This window comes from Lipotes vexillifer, unplaced genomic scaffold, assembly GCF_000442215.2.
Source record: "Lipotes vexillifer unplaced genomic scaffold, Lipotes_vexillifer_v1.1 scaffold738, whole genome shotgun sequence".
Classification (NCBI taxonomy): Eukaryota; Metazoa; Chordata; class Mammalia; order Artiodactyla; family Lipotidae; genus Lipotes; species Lipotes vexillifer.
The window spans coordinates 1,594,285-1,608,615 of NW_006769699.1; the positions used below are offsets into that span (position 1 = coordinate 1,594,285).

Here is a 14,331-nt window from a genome sequence, read left to right on the forward strand (position 1 = left end):
GCTGAATGACAAAACTTTTCTCCTGTCCTCATGATTCCAAAACATCTTTGTTTGTTGTTCTTATGAAAAAACTAATCACAACATGGAATTTGTACACTGGTCTTTATATTATTCTTTTAAAAGTTGTGGCAATTTAGAGTCTTCCATTTTTCTTATGTTGGTTTTATGCCAAACATATCTACATTATTGTAGTTATGTGTTGTATGTTAAATTCTCAGGAACATAAGCTTCCTTTATGTACAAGTACATTAGTATTTAATTGTAAGTGCCTTCAAATTTGTTGTCATTCAGTTTATGATAAATTGTGAATATAAGTTGCTTGGAGCCGACCTCTGAGCTCAGCCTTCAGTGTAGAAAATTATCCTTTGGTCTTCAGTTCCAAAAATGTCAGGCATGACTTTTAGGCAAATGTGGCTTTGAATTGTGGCTCCCTGACATGTAGTCCATCTTGGGTAAGATATTTAAACCTTAAAGAGCCTTATAGGATCTTGTTTCTGCAACCTACTGTGTGTTAGAATTTGAAATGCTTAACCTCTCTGCACCTCAGTTTTTCATTTCTAAAAAGGAGTTAGCAGTGGTACCTACCTATTAAGATCATGCCTGTAAAGTATTTAGTGCAATGAAGAGCACACAGAAAGAACCCCATGCAGTTTAAGCCCTTATTAGCAGTAGTAGTGTTGATAGTTGTGTGAAGATTAGAAGTAATATCTCGCGCAGTACATGGGACACTGACAATGTCACTAAACAGCAGCTCCTGTTATCAAGGTGTGCTGGGGCCTAGACCTTAGTGGGCATGCATGTTAGTGCCTTTGCTACCCATACCTGGAGGAACCTTCAGGTCTTATGCAAGTGTGGAGACTTTTTTTTTTTTTTTTTTTACATCTTTATTGGAGTATAATTGCTTTACAATGGTGTGTTAGTTTCTGCTTTATAACAAAGTGAATCAGTTATACGTATACATACGTTCCCATATCTCTTCCCTCTTGTGTCTCCCTCCCTCCCACCCTCCCTATCCCACCCCTCTAGGTGGTCATAAAGCACTGAGCTGATCTCCCTGTGCTATGCGGCTGCTTCCCACTAGCTATCTATTTTACGTTTGGTAGTGTATATATGTCCATGCCACTCTCTCACTTTGTCACAGCTTACTCTTCCCCCTCCCCAAATCCTTAAGTCCATTCTCTAGTAGGTCTGTGTCTTTAGTCCTGTCTTACCCCTAGGTTCTTCATGACCTTTTTTTTTTCTTAGATTCCATATATATGTGTTAGCATACAGTATTTGTTTTTCTCTTTCTGACTTATTTCACTCTGTATGACACACTCTACGTCCATCCACTTCATTACAAATAGCTCAATTTCGTTTCTTTTTATGGAGTAATATGGAGTAATATGGAGTAATGGAGTAATATTCCATTGTATATATGTGCCACATCTCCTTTATCCATTCATCCGATGATGGACACTTAGGTTGTTTCCATCTCCGGGCTACTGTAAATAGAGCTGCAATGAACATTTTGGTACATGACTCTTTTTGAATTATGGTTTTCTCAAGGCATATGCCCAGTAGTGGGATTGCTGGGTCATATGGTAGTTCTACTTGTAGTTCTTTAAGGAACCTCCATACTGTTCTCCATAGTGGCTGTACCAATTCATATTCCCACCAGCAGTGCAAGAGTGTTCCCTTTTCTCCACACCCTCTCCAGCATTTATTGTTTCTAGATTTTTTGAGGATGGCCATTCTGACTGGTGTGAGATGATAGCTCATTGTAGTTTTGATTTGCATTTCTCTAATGATTAATGATGTTGAGCATTCTTTCATGTGTTTGTTGGCGGTCTGTATATCTTCTTTGGAGAAATGTCTGTTTAGGTCTTCTGCCCATTTTTGGATTGGGTTGTTTGTTTTTTGGTTATTAATCTGCATGAGCTGCTTGTAAATTTTGGAGATTAATCCTTTGTCAGTTGCTTCATTTGCAAATATTTTCTGCCATTCTGAGGGTTGTCTTTTGGTCTTGTTTATGGTTTCCTTTGCTGTGCACAAGATTTGAAGTTTCATTAGGTCCCATTTGTTTATTTTTGTTTTTATTTCCATTTCTGTAGGAGGTGGGTCAAAAAGGATCTTGCTGTGATTTATGTCATAGAGTGTTCTGCCTATGTTTTCCTCTAAGACTTTGATAGTTTCTGGCCTTACATTTAGGTCTTTAATCCATTTTGAGCTTATTTTTGTGTATGGTGTTAGGGAGTGATCTAATCTCATACTTTTACATGTACCTGTCCAGTTTTTCCAGCACCACTTATTGAAGAGGCTGTCCTTTCTCCACTGTACATTCCTGCCTCCTTTACCAAAGATAAGGTGACCATATGTGCGTGGGTTTATCTCTGGGCTTTCTATCCTGTTCCATTGATCTGTATTTCTGTTTTTGTGCCAGTACCATACTGTCTTGATTACTGTAGGTTTGTAGTATAGTCTGAAGTCAGGGAGCCTGATTCCTCCAGCTCCATTTTTCGTTCTCAAGTTTGCTTTGGCTATTCGGGGTCTTTTGTGTTTCCATACAAATTGTGAAATTTTTTGTTCTAGTTCTGTGAAAAATGCCATTGGTAGTTTGATAGGGATTGCATTGAATCTGTAGATTGCTTTGGGTAGTAGAGTCATTTTCACAGTGTTGATTCTTCCAAGTGTGGAGACTTAACTGGTTCTCAGAACAATCTGTCCTGCTCTCATAACTGTGTAAGACTCTGTCCTTCAGGTCTTTGGGGAATGTCCACCTAAGATGCTGAATTTTGGGGATTTAGATGGGGCCGCAACGTTGCACAGTGTCAAGGGCACCATCACAATGGGTTGCCTGGAGTTGTGTGCTGCAGCGCCATCCACGTAGAGTACGATGTGAGCAGTACCCTCAGCAGCTACACAGTGAGGCTCTGGATTTGTAACCCTACAAATAATCTCATTCATGCTTATTGAACTATTGCACCATATAGTCCAGGAAATAGCACAATTAGGATCATATTTTAGGCATACTATTAAGAAAGTAAGTAAGCTAATTTTCAGCTGGCCTAAAGGATTATAGTTTTACAACATTGTTTATTGGGGAAAAGTATTCCAGTTTACAATCAGGTTGAAATATATCTCAGTAATAATTCAAGTACATCTGCCTTATAATTCTTCCATTTTTCCAGGTTTTTTTACATATGTTTTTTTATTTTACTTAATTTGAATTGCATTGTTCAATTCTAGAGAAGCTTTTTTAATGATCTTTAAAAATGAAAGTATCAGTGATGTAATAGAAGAATTCTTAGTAGGCCCTTTTTAAAATGATAAATATAAATGTACCCTGTCATTCAGGAACTGGAAGGAAAGAACCAGTTCAGAGGGTTTAACTGAGAGGACTGTTTACAGAGGTAGGGGGCATTGAAGAACCACGAATAAATGGTGAGATACCCACAGATGAACAGCGTTGAGAAATCATTCCTACACCTGGGTCTGAAGGGCAGAAGGAGGGTCCACAATGCAGAGCCTGGTGAGAAGTAGGGCTGTGGAGGACTGCTGCCTGTCGGGAGCTGCTGCCTAAAGGAATATGGTCATCCCTTTGTATCTGCGAGGGATTGGTTCCAGAGCCCTCTGCCGTATCTGCAGATGCCGAGTCAGCCCTCTGTGTCTGTAGGTTCCACATCCACAGATCCGGTTGGTTGAATCTGTGGATGCAGAACCCGTGGATGTTGAGGGACAACTGTACAGCTACTGGGAGAAGGAGAGCCAGTGAGGGGAGGAAAACCTCGACTTCTCCCTCCTTCCAGCCTCCTGCCTGTGCTCCCTGTTGGCTGAACGCAGCTGGAAGCCAGAGAGCAAGGGAGCCCGGGAACCCCAGTCTGTAGAGGTTAGATTTGGGGGCCACAGAGCACGGAAAAGAAGAATGAAGAATGGATCTGAGGTGGCAGAGAAGAGCGAGAGTAGACAATTTTTTAAAAGAACTTACCGCTTCTTTGAATGGAGTGAATTCTTTTCTTCTCTTTTTTTGCCTCTACTCATGTCATCCTACCCCCATCTCTGACCACATTTAGGTTTTTATACTGATGGTGTTTCTCTTGTTGCTGCTGTCCCATAAGTTGTGACTTAAAGCCTTTCCTAAATGTAGATGATTTTGAAGAGGAACTTTTAAAAGGAGGCTACTCACTTCCAAGAAGAAAATGAGCACACAGAAGTCAATGCTACAAAATGCTCGTAAATATAAATGATTTGCTGTTTCGCTGCAGTTTTCTCCTGTTACTGCAGTTTAGTTCAGCAGGCATTGCTTGCGTGTCTCTCACATGCCCAGCGCTTTCCCAGACGCTGCAGGAGACATCAACCAAGTGGCAGATGTGTGCTTCACCGTAGCCCAGCCGATACACTAATGAGTGTGGAGGAAGAGAAAATATTATTTATGGATCTGTTCCTCTGTGTCAGGCACTGTACTGGGCATTTTACCTCCGTAATCTCTCTTAATTCCTTCAGCAATATGACAGGGGTTATTGCCTATTTTCTACAGGAGGAAACAGACCAAGAAAATTATAATGAGTTGCCTAATGTCAAAAAGCTAATAAGTGACTGAATTGGGGTTTGAAGCCATGTCTCTCTGTTTGACTCCAGAGCCCACCATTCATTCATTCATCCACCCATGTGGCTAATACTTACTGAGTACCTACTAAGTGCCAGGAGCTGTTCTAGGTCCAGGAGCTATAGAGCCGTAAGACAGGATTCCTGTGTACAGCAGCGCATGGTCTCCCGGGAGCCACACATGCTTTGGTCCGGAGCTTGCCGGTCACCATCACCGGTTGGTTTCTGATCTTGCAGGAAAGTAGGCAGTGAGTTCATCTGCGGAGAGTGAGCAGGCAGACGGCGGGGGTCGGGGCGGATCAAGGAGACTGGATATCCTGGAGGAGGGAGTCCTGGAGGAAGGAGGTGTAACAACCAGGACACGCTAGAAGCACTGTTTCGTGAGCACTTCATGGGGCCCTGTGACTGCAAGGCTGCGCTGCTGGCTTTCCACGCCTCATTGCAGGCCCCTTTGTCGAATATTCCAAGGTTTCACACGTGGGGTGAGTCGCACCCTTGTGAGGACTTTGTCGTAGATTTGAGGTGTTAGAGGCCTTGGCTGCACAGTGATCCCCAGGGTCCAGGGCACATGAGACAGCCTGGAGGGCCTTCCTGCAAATGACTGAGTGGGACCCTGAGGAAGCATTAGAGGCTCCGCAGTAGGGGTGGGCCAGAGCCAGAGAATACAATGACCCTTGAACAGTGGGGGGCTGAGGGGCGCCGACCCCCGTTGCCGTCAAAAATCTGCTTATTATGCAAAAATCTGCTTTTGACTTTCATCAAACTTAACTCCTAATAGCCTACTGTTAACCAGAAGCCTCACTGATAACCCAGTTAACACAGATTTTGTCTATTATATGTATTATATACTATATTCTTATAATAAGTTGAGGTAGAGAAAAGAAAATGTTATTGAGAAAATTATAAGGAAGAGAAAATACAGTGAAAGTACTGTACTGTCTCTACTGATGCCGTAAGTTTATGTTGTCTGTTTACAAGATGAATCATCTGTCGGTACCTACGTCAGTATTGTCTTAGATGATACAAAACACTGTAGGTGTTATACTAACACTAAACATCCAAAAGGAAGAGATAATGTGAAGAAGAAATTCACATTTACTTACAGGGACAAGGATTCGTGCATTGGTAAGGAAGAAGCAGCAGTGTGGTTGCCTTATGTCACCTGGTGTCATTGATACGATTGCTTCACCGTAGCCCAGCTGATACACTAATGAGTGAATCTCATAAAATTTTAGGGCACATTACAGCCATATTTATCATACAGTAATGGAAACATTGGTACATTTTTTAGAAAACTGCTTTGTGTTGGTAGGCTGATAAGCAGTTTCTCCAATTACGAGAGAGGCATGCTGTACAGTAATGTAATTCTTTGAAAGCAGAGTGATAAAAGAGTAAGAATAGTAGCACATTGTTAATTTTATATTAACTGTCACTCCCCTTATGCCTGTAAAGATAGGTTCTCCACTTTAAGTCTTGCACATGATATTCTACACACAATTTAAAAATATTTATTGAAAAAATTTGCATATTAATGGACCCACACAGTTCAAATCCCTGTCGTTCAAGGGTCAGCTATACTATCTGGTGACTTGCTGAGCACCTACATTTGTTTCCGGGCCATTCTGACCTGGGAACCACTAATCACACGAGCGTGTGTGGGATGCTATGGAAGATTCTCTGCCTTTAAGGATGTAGTTAAGGCAGAACATGAGATGGGTAATCTTTGGAGGTGTCTTCCTTTCCTGTTCCTTTAATTCTCTTAGTTGTTTGTCTACCAAAGATCAGTATATTTCCTATAGCGTCTCCAGGTCTTGCCAAATTACAGTCCTCAGTAAATGTAAACTGATAATTAGAATACCACCAGTTATGCGTGTCTGCATATATGAGTCACTCCTCTAATTGTGCACTGCATCATTTAAGCATTAGAGGTGTGACACATAGAGCAATCAATGTGATTTCATTAGCACAAAGCAAACTAAATTATATGCTGTGCTCGTCTTAGAGGAATTTTATTATTTTGTGGTGAGAAAAGGCAAGAACTAAACTTTTTGTTTTGTTCTAACCTTACTTGTGTACAACGCTCACGTTCATCGAAGTATTACTAGTGACTGCCACAAATAATGGCTGGGGGCGTAGAAGGTACGAACACAGCCAGCACTAAAGGATGCCACCATCCTCACTTCAGCATCTGAGCCTGTGATGCCCTTTTTCCTGAAACGCTCGCCTGTCTTTGCTTCCATGACTGGACTCTTCTCTGAGTTTTTCTTCTCTGACTTAGATTTATCCATCCATTCCCAAAATGTATACTCATCAAAGATCTGTTCTTGGAGCATTTCTCTTTTCTCTATATATCCTCACACTTAGCCATTTCTTCTGACATCATGGCTCAATGGATAGCTCTGTGTGATTGACAGCCAAAGATGTACCTCTTGCTGTCTCCCAAGTTCATGTGTGTGTTTTTTTTTTTTTTTGGCTGCGTTGGGTCTTCGTTGCTGCGCTTCTCTAGTTGCGGCGAGCGGGGGCTACTCTTCCTTGTGGTACGCGGGCTTCTCATTGCAGAGGCTTCTCTTGTTGCGGAGCATGGGCTCTAGGTGCGTGGGCTTCAGTCGTCGCGGCGTGTGGGCTCAGTAGTTGTGGCTCGCGGGCTCTTGAGCGCAGGCTCAGTAGTTGTGCTTAGTTGCTCCACGGCATGTGGGATCTTCCTGGACCAGGACTCGAACCAGTGTCCCCTGCATTGGCTGGCAGATTCTTAACCTCTGTGCCACCAGGAAAGTCCCCAAGTTCATGTTTTTCATTTCCAGCAACCTGGATATTTTGCTGTCATCTCGAATTCAGCTGAATACAGGCACACCTTGGAGATATTGTAGGTTCAGTTCCAGCCCCCTGCAATAAGGTGAATATCACCATAAAGCAAGTCACATGAAGTTTTTGGTCTCCCAGTGCATATAAAAGTCATGTCTACAATATATTGTAGTCTCTTATGTGTGCAGTAGCATTACGTCTAAAAAAACAATGCACATACCTTAATTAAAAAATACTTCATTGTTAAAAAAAATGCTAGCCATCATCTGAGCCTTCAGTGAGTTGTAATTTTTTGGCTGGTAGAGGGTCTTGCCTTGATGCTGATGGCTACTGACTGATCAGGATGGTGGCTTCTAAAGGCTGGGGTGACCGTGACAACTTCTTAAAAGGCAATGAGGTCTCCCTCATCGATTGACTCTTCCTTTCATGAACGATTCCTCTGTGACCTGCGATGGTGTTTGGTAGCATTTTACCCACAGTGGAACTTCTTTCAACATTGGAGTCAGTCTTCTCAAACCCTGCTGCTTCATCAACTAAGTTTATGTCATATTCTAAGTTTTTTGTTGTCATTTCAACAGTCTTCTCAGCATCTTCACCACGAGTAGATTCCATATTAAGAAACCACTTTCTTTGCTCATCCGTAAGATGCAACTCTTCAGCTGTTCAAGTCTTACCATGAGATTGTAGCTGTTCAGTCACATCTTCAGGCTCCACTTCTAATTCTAGTTTTCTTGCTATTTCTACCACATCTGCAGTTACTTCCCCCCTAAAGGCTTGAGCCCCTCAAAGTCATCCATGAGGGCTGGAATCAGCTTCTTCCAGACTCCTGTTAATGCTGATATTTTGACCTCTTCCCATGAATCATGAATGTTCTTAATGGAACCTAGAATGGTGTATCCTTTTCAGAAGGTTTTCAATTGACTTTACCCAGATTCATCAAAGGAATCACCGTCTGTGGCAGCTATAGCCTTACAACATATATTTCTTAAATAATAAGACTTGAAAGTCAAAATTACTTCTTGATCCATGGGCTGCAGAATGGATGCTGTGTTAGCAGGCATGAAAACAACATTAATCTTGTTGTCCACCAGAGGTCTTGGGTGACTAGGTGCATTGTCCATGAACTATAATATTTTGGAAGAAACCTTTTTTCTGAGCAGTAGGTCTCAACAGTGGGCTTAAAATATTCAGGAAACCATGTTGTAAACAGATGTGCTGTCATCCAGGCTTTTTTGTTCCATTTAAAGCAGGGGTCCCCAAGCCCTGGGCCGTGGACCGGTACCAGTCCTGTTAGGCACCGGGCCGCACAGCAGGAGCTGAGCAGTGGGCGAGCGAGCGAGGCTTTGTCTGCCGCTGGAAAAATTGTCTTCCACGAAACCGGTGCCTGGTGCCAAAAAGGTTGGGGACCGCTGCTTTAGAGGGCAGAGTCAATTTAGCATAATTCTTAATGGCCCTAGGATTTGCAGAATGGTAAATGAACATTGGCTTTAGCTTAAAGTCACCAGCTGCATTAACCTCTAAGAGGAGAGTCAGCCTGTCCTTTGAAGCCAGGCATTGACTTCTCTTCTCTAGCTATGAAAGTCCTAGATGGCCTCTTCTAATATAAGGCTATTTCGTCTACACTGAAAATCTGTTGTTTAGTGTAGCCACCTTCATGGATTGTCTTAGTTAGATCTTCCGGATAACGTGCTGCAGCTTCTGCATCAGCACTTGCTGCTTCACCTTGCATTGCTGTGCTATGGAGACGGCCTCTTTCCTTAGACCTTGTGAACCAACCTCTCCCAGCTTCAGACTCCTGCAGCTTCCTCTCCGCTCTCAGTCTTCACAGAATTGAAGAGAGTTAGGGACTTGCTCTGGATTAGGCTTTGGCTTAGGGGAATATTGTGGCTGGTTTGATCTTCTGTCCAGATCACTAAAACTTTCTTCATAACGCCAGTAAGCCTGTTTTGCTTTCTTACCATTCACTGGAGTAGCACTTTAAATTTCCTTCAAGGACTTTTCTTTTGCATCCACAACTTGGCTGACTGTTGCAAGAGGCCCAGCTTTCAGCCTATCTCAGCTTTTGACGTGCTTTCCTCACTAAGCTTAATCGTGTCTAGATTTTGATTTAAAGTGAGAGACGTGCAACTCTTCCTTTCACTTGAACACTTAGAGGCCATTGTAGGGTTGTTAATTGGCCTAATTTCAATATTGTCATGTCTCAGGGAAGAGAAGAGGGAGAGAGGTGGGGAAACAGCCGGTTGGCAGAGCCGTCGGAGTGCGCACGACGTTTACTGACTAAGCTCACTGTCTATGTAAGATTGTCTGTAGAGCCTGAGGTTCCTGGCTCCCCAAACTGGTCACAACAGTAACATCAAAATCACTGATCACAATCACCGTAACAAATGTCATAATAATGAAAAAGCCTGAAATATTGTGAGAGTTACCACAGAGATGCGAAGTGAGTCATTACTGTTGGGAAAATGGTACCAGTAGACTTGCTTGATACAGCCTTCCCACAAACTTTCAATTTGTAAAAATCGCAGCATCTGTGAAGCACAGTAAAGCCAAGTGCAGTAAGACGAGGTATACCTGTACTCATTGTCCAAAACCCGTTTTCTTACCTTGGTCCCTATGTCTTAGAAGGGCACCATCTTCTCTAAGGTGGAAGAAGGAAAAGGGAAAGACTGAAACTGTAAGCCCGGAGAGAACTTCCTGATCTTGGAGAGGAAGTGTGGTCCATCTCAGAGCTCTCCAGAGCAAAAGGAAGACAAGGGAAGGAGAAGCAAGGGTCCCTGGGGTCCTAGTATCAGTAGTTACGTTGTGGAACTTCCTGAAACAGGGACTCACTTTGTTGTGACCCACACTCCTTAATTGTACTCTTCCAGTGTCTTGGAAAGGCTTTTTACACGTAGAACCACAGAGTCATGGAACTTGAGGTCCGTAAGGAACATGTTTCTCTGCAAGTGAGAAGACTGAGCCCCAGAAGGACAGTGTAGCCAGGTGGTTAAAGACGTGGGCTTTGGAGTCAAACATCCCTGGTTAAATCCAGTGTGGCCATCAAGACTGTGACCTGAGGGTGAGATTAGTGTCCCCTCTAAGCTTCAGTTCCCTTGTACGTGAAATGAGAGGGTCATGGCAGGTAAATGAGATATGGCAGCACCCACCACGGCCTGGCATGCTCTAGTTGTTATTAATTTGTTTCTTTTTCTGTTGGCTCCTGCTGGCATGTAAACAATGACAAAGAAGTCAGGGCGTTTTGACTGCTTGCTCCAGCTGTATCCCCCGTGCCTGGAACAATGCCTGGCGGACACGCAGATAGCCGCTGAATGGCTCAGACAAGTGCTTAGCAGAGTGTGCAGTCCGCTAACAGTGGTGGTCGAAAATAGCGACAGGTCGCGACCACAGAGGGCCAGAACCCAGTGTTCTGGGAAGTGCTTGGTGGCGCTTACAGGAGTTCTGGTAATTATATTGCCAAGAAACTTTAGCAATGAATAAATGTTCGTACTAACCACCTTCCTGAAAATGGCTTGTTTTTTTCAGTGGAGAAAAAAATTTTCATATTTTTTACTACATCTATGCTGGTTTAGCTGAAAAGAAGAAACTAGCCCATTACAAATTGCCGGAAAATAAGCCTCCCAGGTAACCCAGCAGCTTGAACTTTCGTAAATAATGCTTCTACTTTTCACTTAATCACTCATTTCACTTAATTTCAGATTTTCACCTGTCCTTTTTTTTTTTTTCCAGATACCTGCAAAATGACCACATCAGAACAGTACAGGACATGATGAATAATAGTTTCTATAAATCCCAATATGAATTAATTGAGCAGTGTTTCAAAGTCATCGGTTTTACAATGGAGGTGAGTATGGAAGACATTTGAACCTCTTTAGGAAGTGTCTTTTTGTCCTCATTGATGGTGAGAGTTAGCATTTATTGAGTGGTCCATATGCCAGATATTGTGCTAAGTGCTTTACATGGATAATTTTTAAATTACTGAAATGACCTTATGAAATAACTAGAATTATAATTTTTACTTTATACATGAGGAAACATGTCCTTGAGATACAACTGAATTTCGTTTTGATCTTAATCTTTTATTTTACTTATATTTGCATCTCCCACATATCTATGAAATTTTATGTAAATGCAGAATGTGATCATGTCACACATTCCTTTTTAGTGCAGTTTTCTTTTTCTAACAACTTTATTAAGATATAATTCACATACTGTACAAATCAGCCATTTAAAAGTGTACATTTTAATGACTTTTCATACAGTCACTGAGGTGTGCATGCTTCCCCCAATCACTTTGAGAATATTTTCATGTTCTAAATTTTTCACTCCAGATGAAACCTGCTAGTGATTAGCAGTTCCTCCTCATTCCCATCCCACCTCTGCTTCTATCACTGTAGATCTGTTTATTCTGGACATTTCACATGAATTGAGTGATGCAATATGTCACCCTTTGTGACCGGCTTCTCTCATTTGACATAATGTTTTCAGGGTCCATCCATGTTGTAGCATGTGTCAGTACTTCATTTCTTTTTATTGAGGAATAATATTCCATTGTATGGATATACCTCATGTTAGTTGTCCATGCATCACGTGATGGGCGTTTGGGTTGTTGCCACTCTTCGGTCATCATCAATAATGCTGCTGTGATCACCCGCGTCTGAGTTTTTGTGTGACATGAGTTTTCACTTCTCTTTAGGGTATACGCAGGGTGGAAGAGCCAGGTCATAGAGTAACACAATGTTTAACCTTTTGAGGAACTACCAGACTGTGTTCCAAAGCAGCCGCACTATTTTACATTCCAACCGGCAGTGTATAAAGGTTCTGACTTCTCTCCATCTTCCCCAGCACTTATTATTATCTGTTTATAGCCATTCTAGTGGGTGTGACGTGGTGTGTCACTGTGGTTTTGGTTTGCATTTCCCTAAAGGCTTATGATGCTGAACTTCTTTTCATGTACTTATCTTTTCAGGTAATTTATCATTTACATATCTTCTTTGAAGAAACATCTGTTCAGATTCTTTGCCAATTTTTTAATTAGGTTGTCTTTTTATTATTGAGTTGTAAGAATTCTTTGTATTGTAGATACAAGTGTCGTATGATTTGCAAAAACTTTCTCTCTTTTGTTGTCTTTTTACTTTTTTGATGGCATCCTTTGAAGCCACATTATCTGTATTATTGATTTCATTTAAAAAATATTTTTATTAACGTATTAATTTGGTTTCTTGTGTTGTTCTTTTTCTTAAGGAGCATACTTGGTTCCTCTGTTTCTTCATTTTCCTTATTTAATAATGAAGGTATTTAAGGCTATAAATTTAACCCTGAGTAATAAAGATTTCTTTCTTTGTCCTAGGTTGTTCTTTTAATTTTTATAACAAAGTATCTTGTTTACTAGGGGTTCCTGAAGGTTTTTAGAGAAGCTTTCAGACTCTGCTCTTAGTAGTTTACTGTTTGCTGTGTTGATTCAATCCTACGATAAAAAGAACACTTCACTCAGAACATGAATCAGGCTTTTAGATGAACTCTTGCAGGAAAGTAATGTGCAAGTTGTTGGATTTTAATTTCATTTTCATAAATGACAGTCCTGCAACTTGAAACTGTTAGTGTGTCTGCTTATGAAGTTTACTGAAATTTCTTGGGTTATCAAATCTCTACTAAGAGCCCGAGCTAAAATTAATACCTGATTCTTCTCCAAAAGTTTGGAAAATCTTATCAGCAGGATGTAAAATGTAGAGATGCTGATAGAAGTGACCCTTGACAGGAATCATTCAAATTATGTGCCGTGAGGTTATTGAATCTAATTTTGTAGCGTGTTTTTCAGGCACTGTTGCCTCCCTTCTAAAATGGAAGGCTGTCGGCGATAACCTTTTGCCCATTTGATGCATTTGCTCACCAGAAATTAATATTTCTAAAGCTGTACCTGTTCTCAGAATAGAGAAAAGTTTGCTGCTAAGTGCGTTTTCTCCAAATACGGAGCCTCTGCTGTTGACAGCTCTGACAATGGGTGGTCTCCCAGTCTTGACTTCTCTTTGAAAGCCTTTGACTTCACCTTGGGTATCCTTGCTGCAGGCCTGAGGGGAAGTATTCTTAAGACCTTGACCTTGACCTTAGGGAATGAGGTGTGATCTCTGCCAGCTGGGTGAGGTTGGAGAAGCAGGACAGATGAATGACTTTTTTTTGACTTGAAATTAGGGCCTTCAGGAGAGGTTTCAGTAAACCAGGGTAATCTGTGTCCATCAGGAAACATTTCAACTTTTAGAGTTAATTTTTCTGATGTGGGCTTTCTCCATAGCCAGGAGGAGTTCAGATTTGATGGGGAGACTTCCTACCTGGCTGCCTTTACAGCCCCAGAATTTAGAGTCCTCCTTGAGCTCTGAATAAGCTTTGCTACCAAGTTTCTAGATGAACTGGTTGTGGGGAGGGGTGGGTGAGAGCTGTAGGAGCCATAGGTGACCTGGCAGGCTGCTTTCAGGACCAACTGAAGCAAAATAACTACTCTGGGGACCAGAGAAGGATTATTACCATGACTTCCCAGTTTTTGCCAGAAGATGGAGAATTTTATGGACCAGAGAGAGAAGCATTACTGTAGACTCATGGGCAAGCCAGGGTTGAATGCATCCTTAGGCAGATACTCTACTCACAGGAAGTCTTGAGCTAAAGCTGAGTAACTTTTTGATTTAGAAGTAGAGGCTCCAGCTTGATCATCTTTATTTCTGAGTGATGCATTCTTTCCGTAGATTCTTGGACCCTGGCTGGAACTTCGGCTGTCTACTCTATAAACTGCAGCTCAAATCAGGAAACTCAGTGGTTCTGTGGTCTCTAGGCAGAAAGGAGATGATTGGGACCTTCTCTCTGTTGATGCATTAAATAGCTTTAGGCTGTAACATGGAAAAAAAGAATCCATTGTTTGTTAAGATTTCTGAGGGCTTTTAGGGAAGCTTGCAGACTTTG

At 41.7% G+C, this 14,331-nt stretch overlaps 1 protein-coding gene across 1 annotated transcript in view; it reads left to right on the forward strand.

Annotated features, from left to right (window-relative positions):
• The window catches only part of MYO3A (myosin IIIA), a 176,002-nt gene that overhangs the window by 78,905 nt on the left and 82,766 nt on the right, over positions 1-14,331 (forward strand). Inside the window, exons 14-15 of the mRNA XM_007445869.1 lie at positions 10,909-11,007; positions 11,113-11,227. Coding sequence (XP_007445931.1) covers positions 10,909-11,007; positions 11,113-11,227 — 214 coding nt within the window. The remainder of the gene's footprint in view (positions 1-10,908; positions 11,008-11,112; positions 11,228-14,331) is intronic.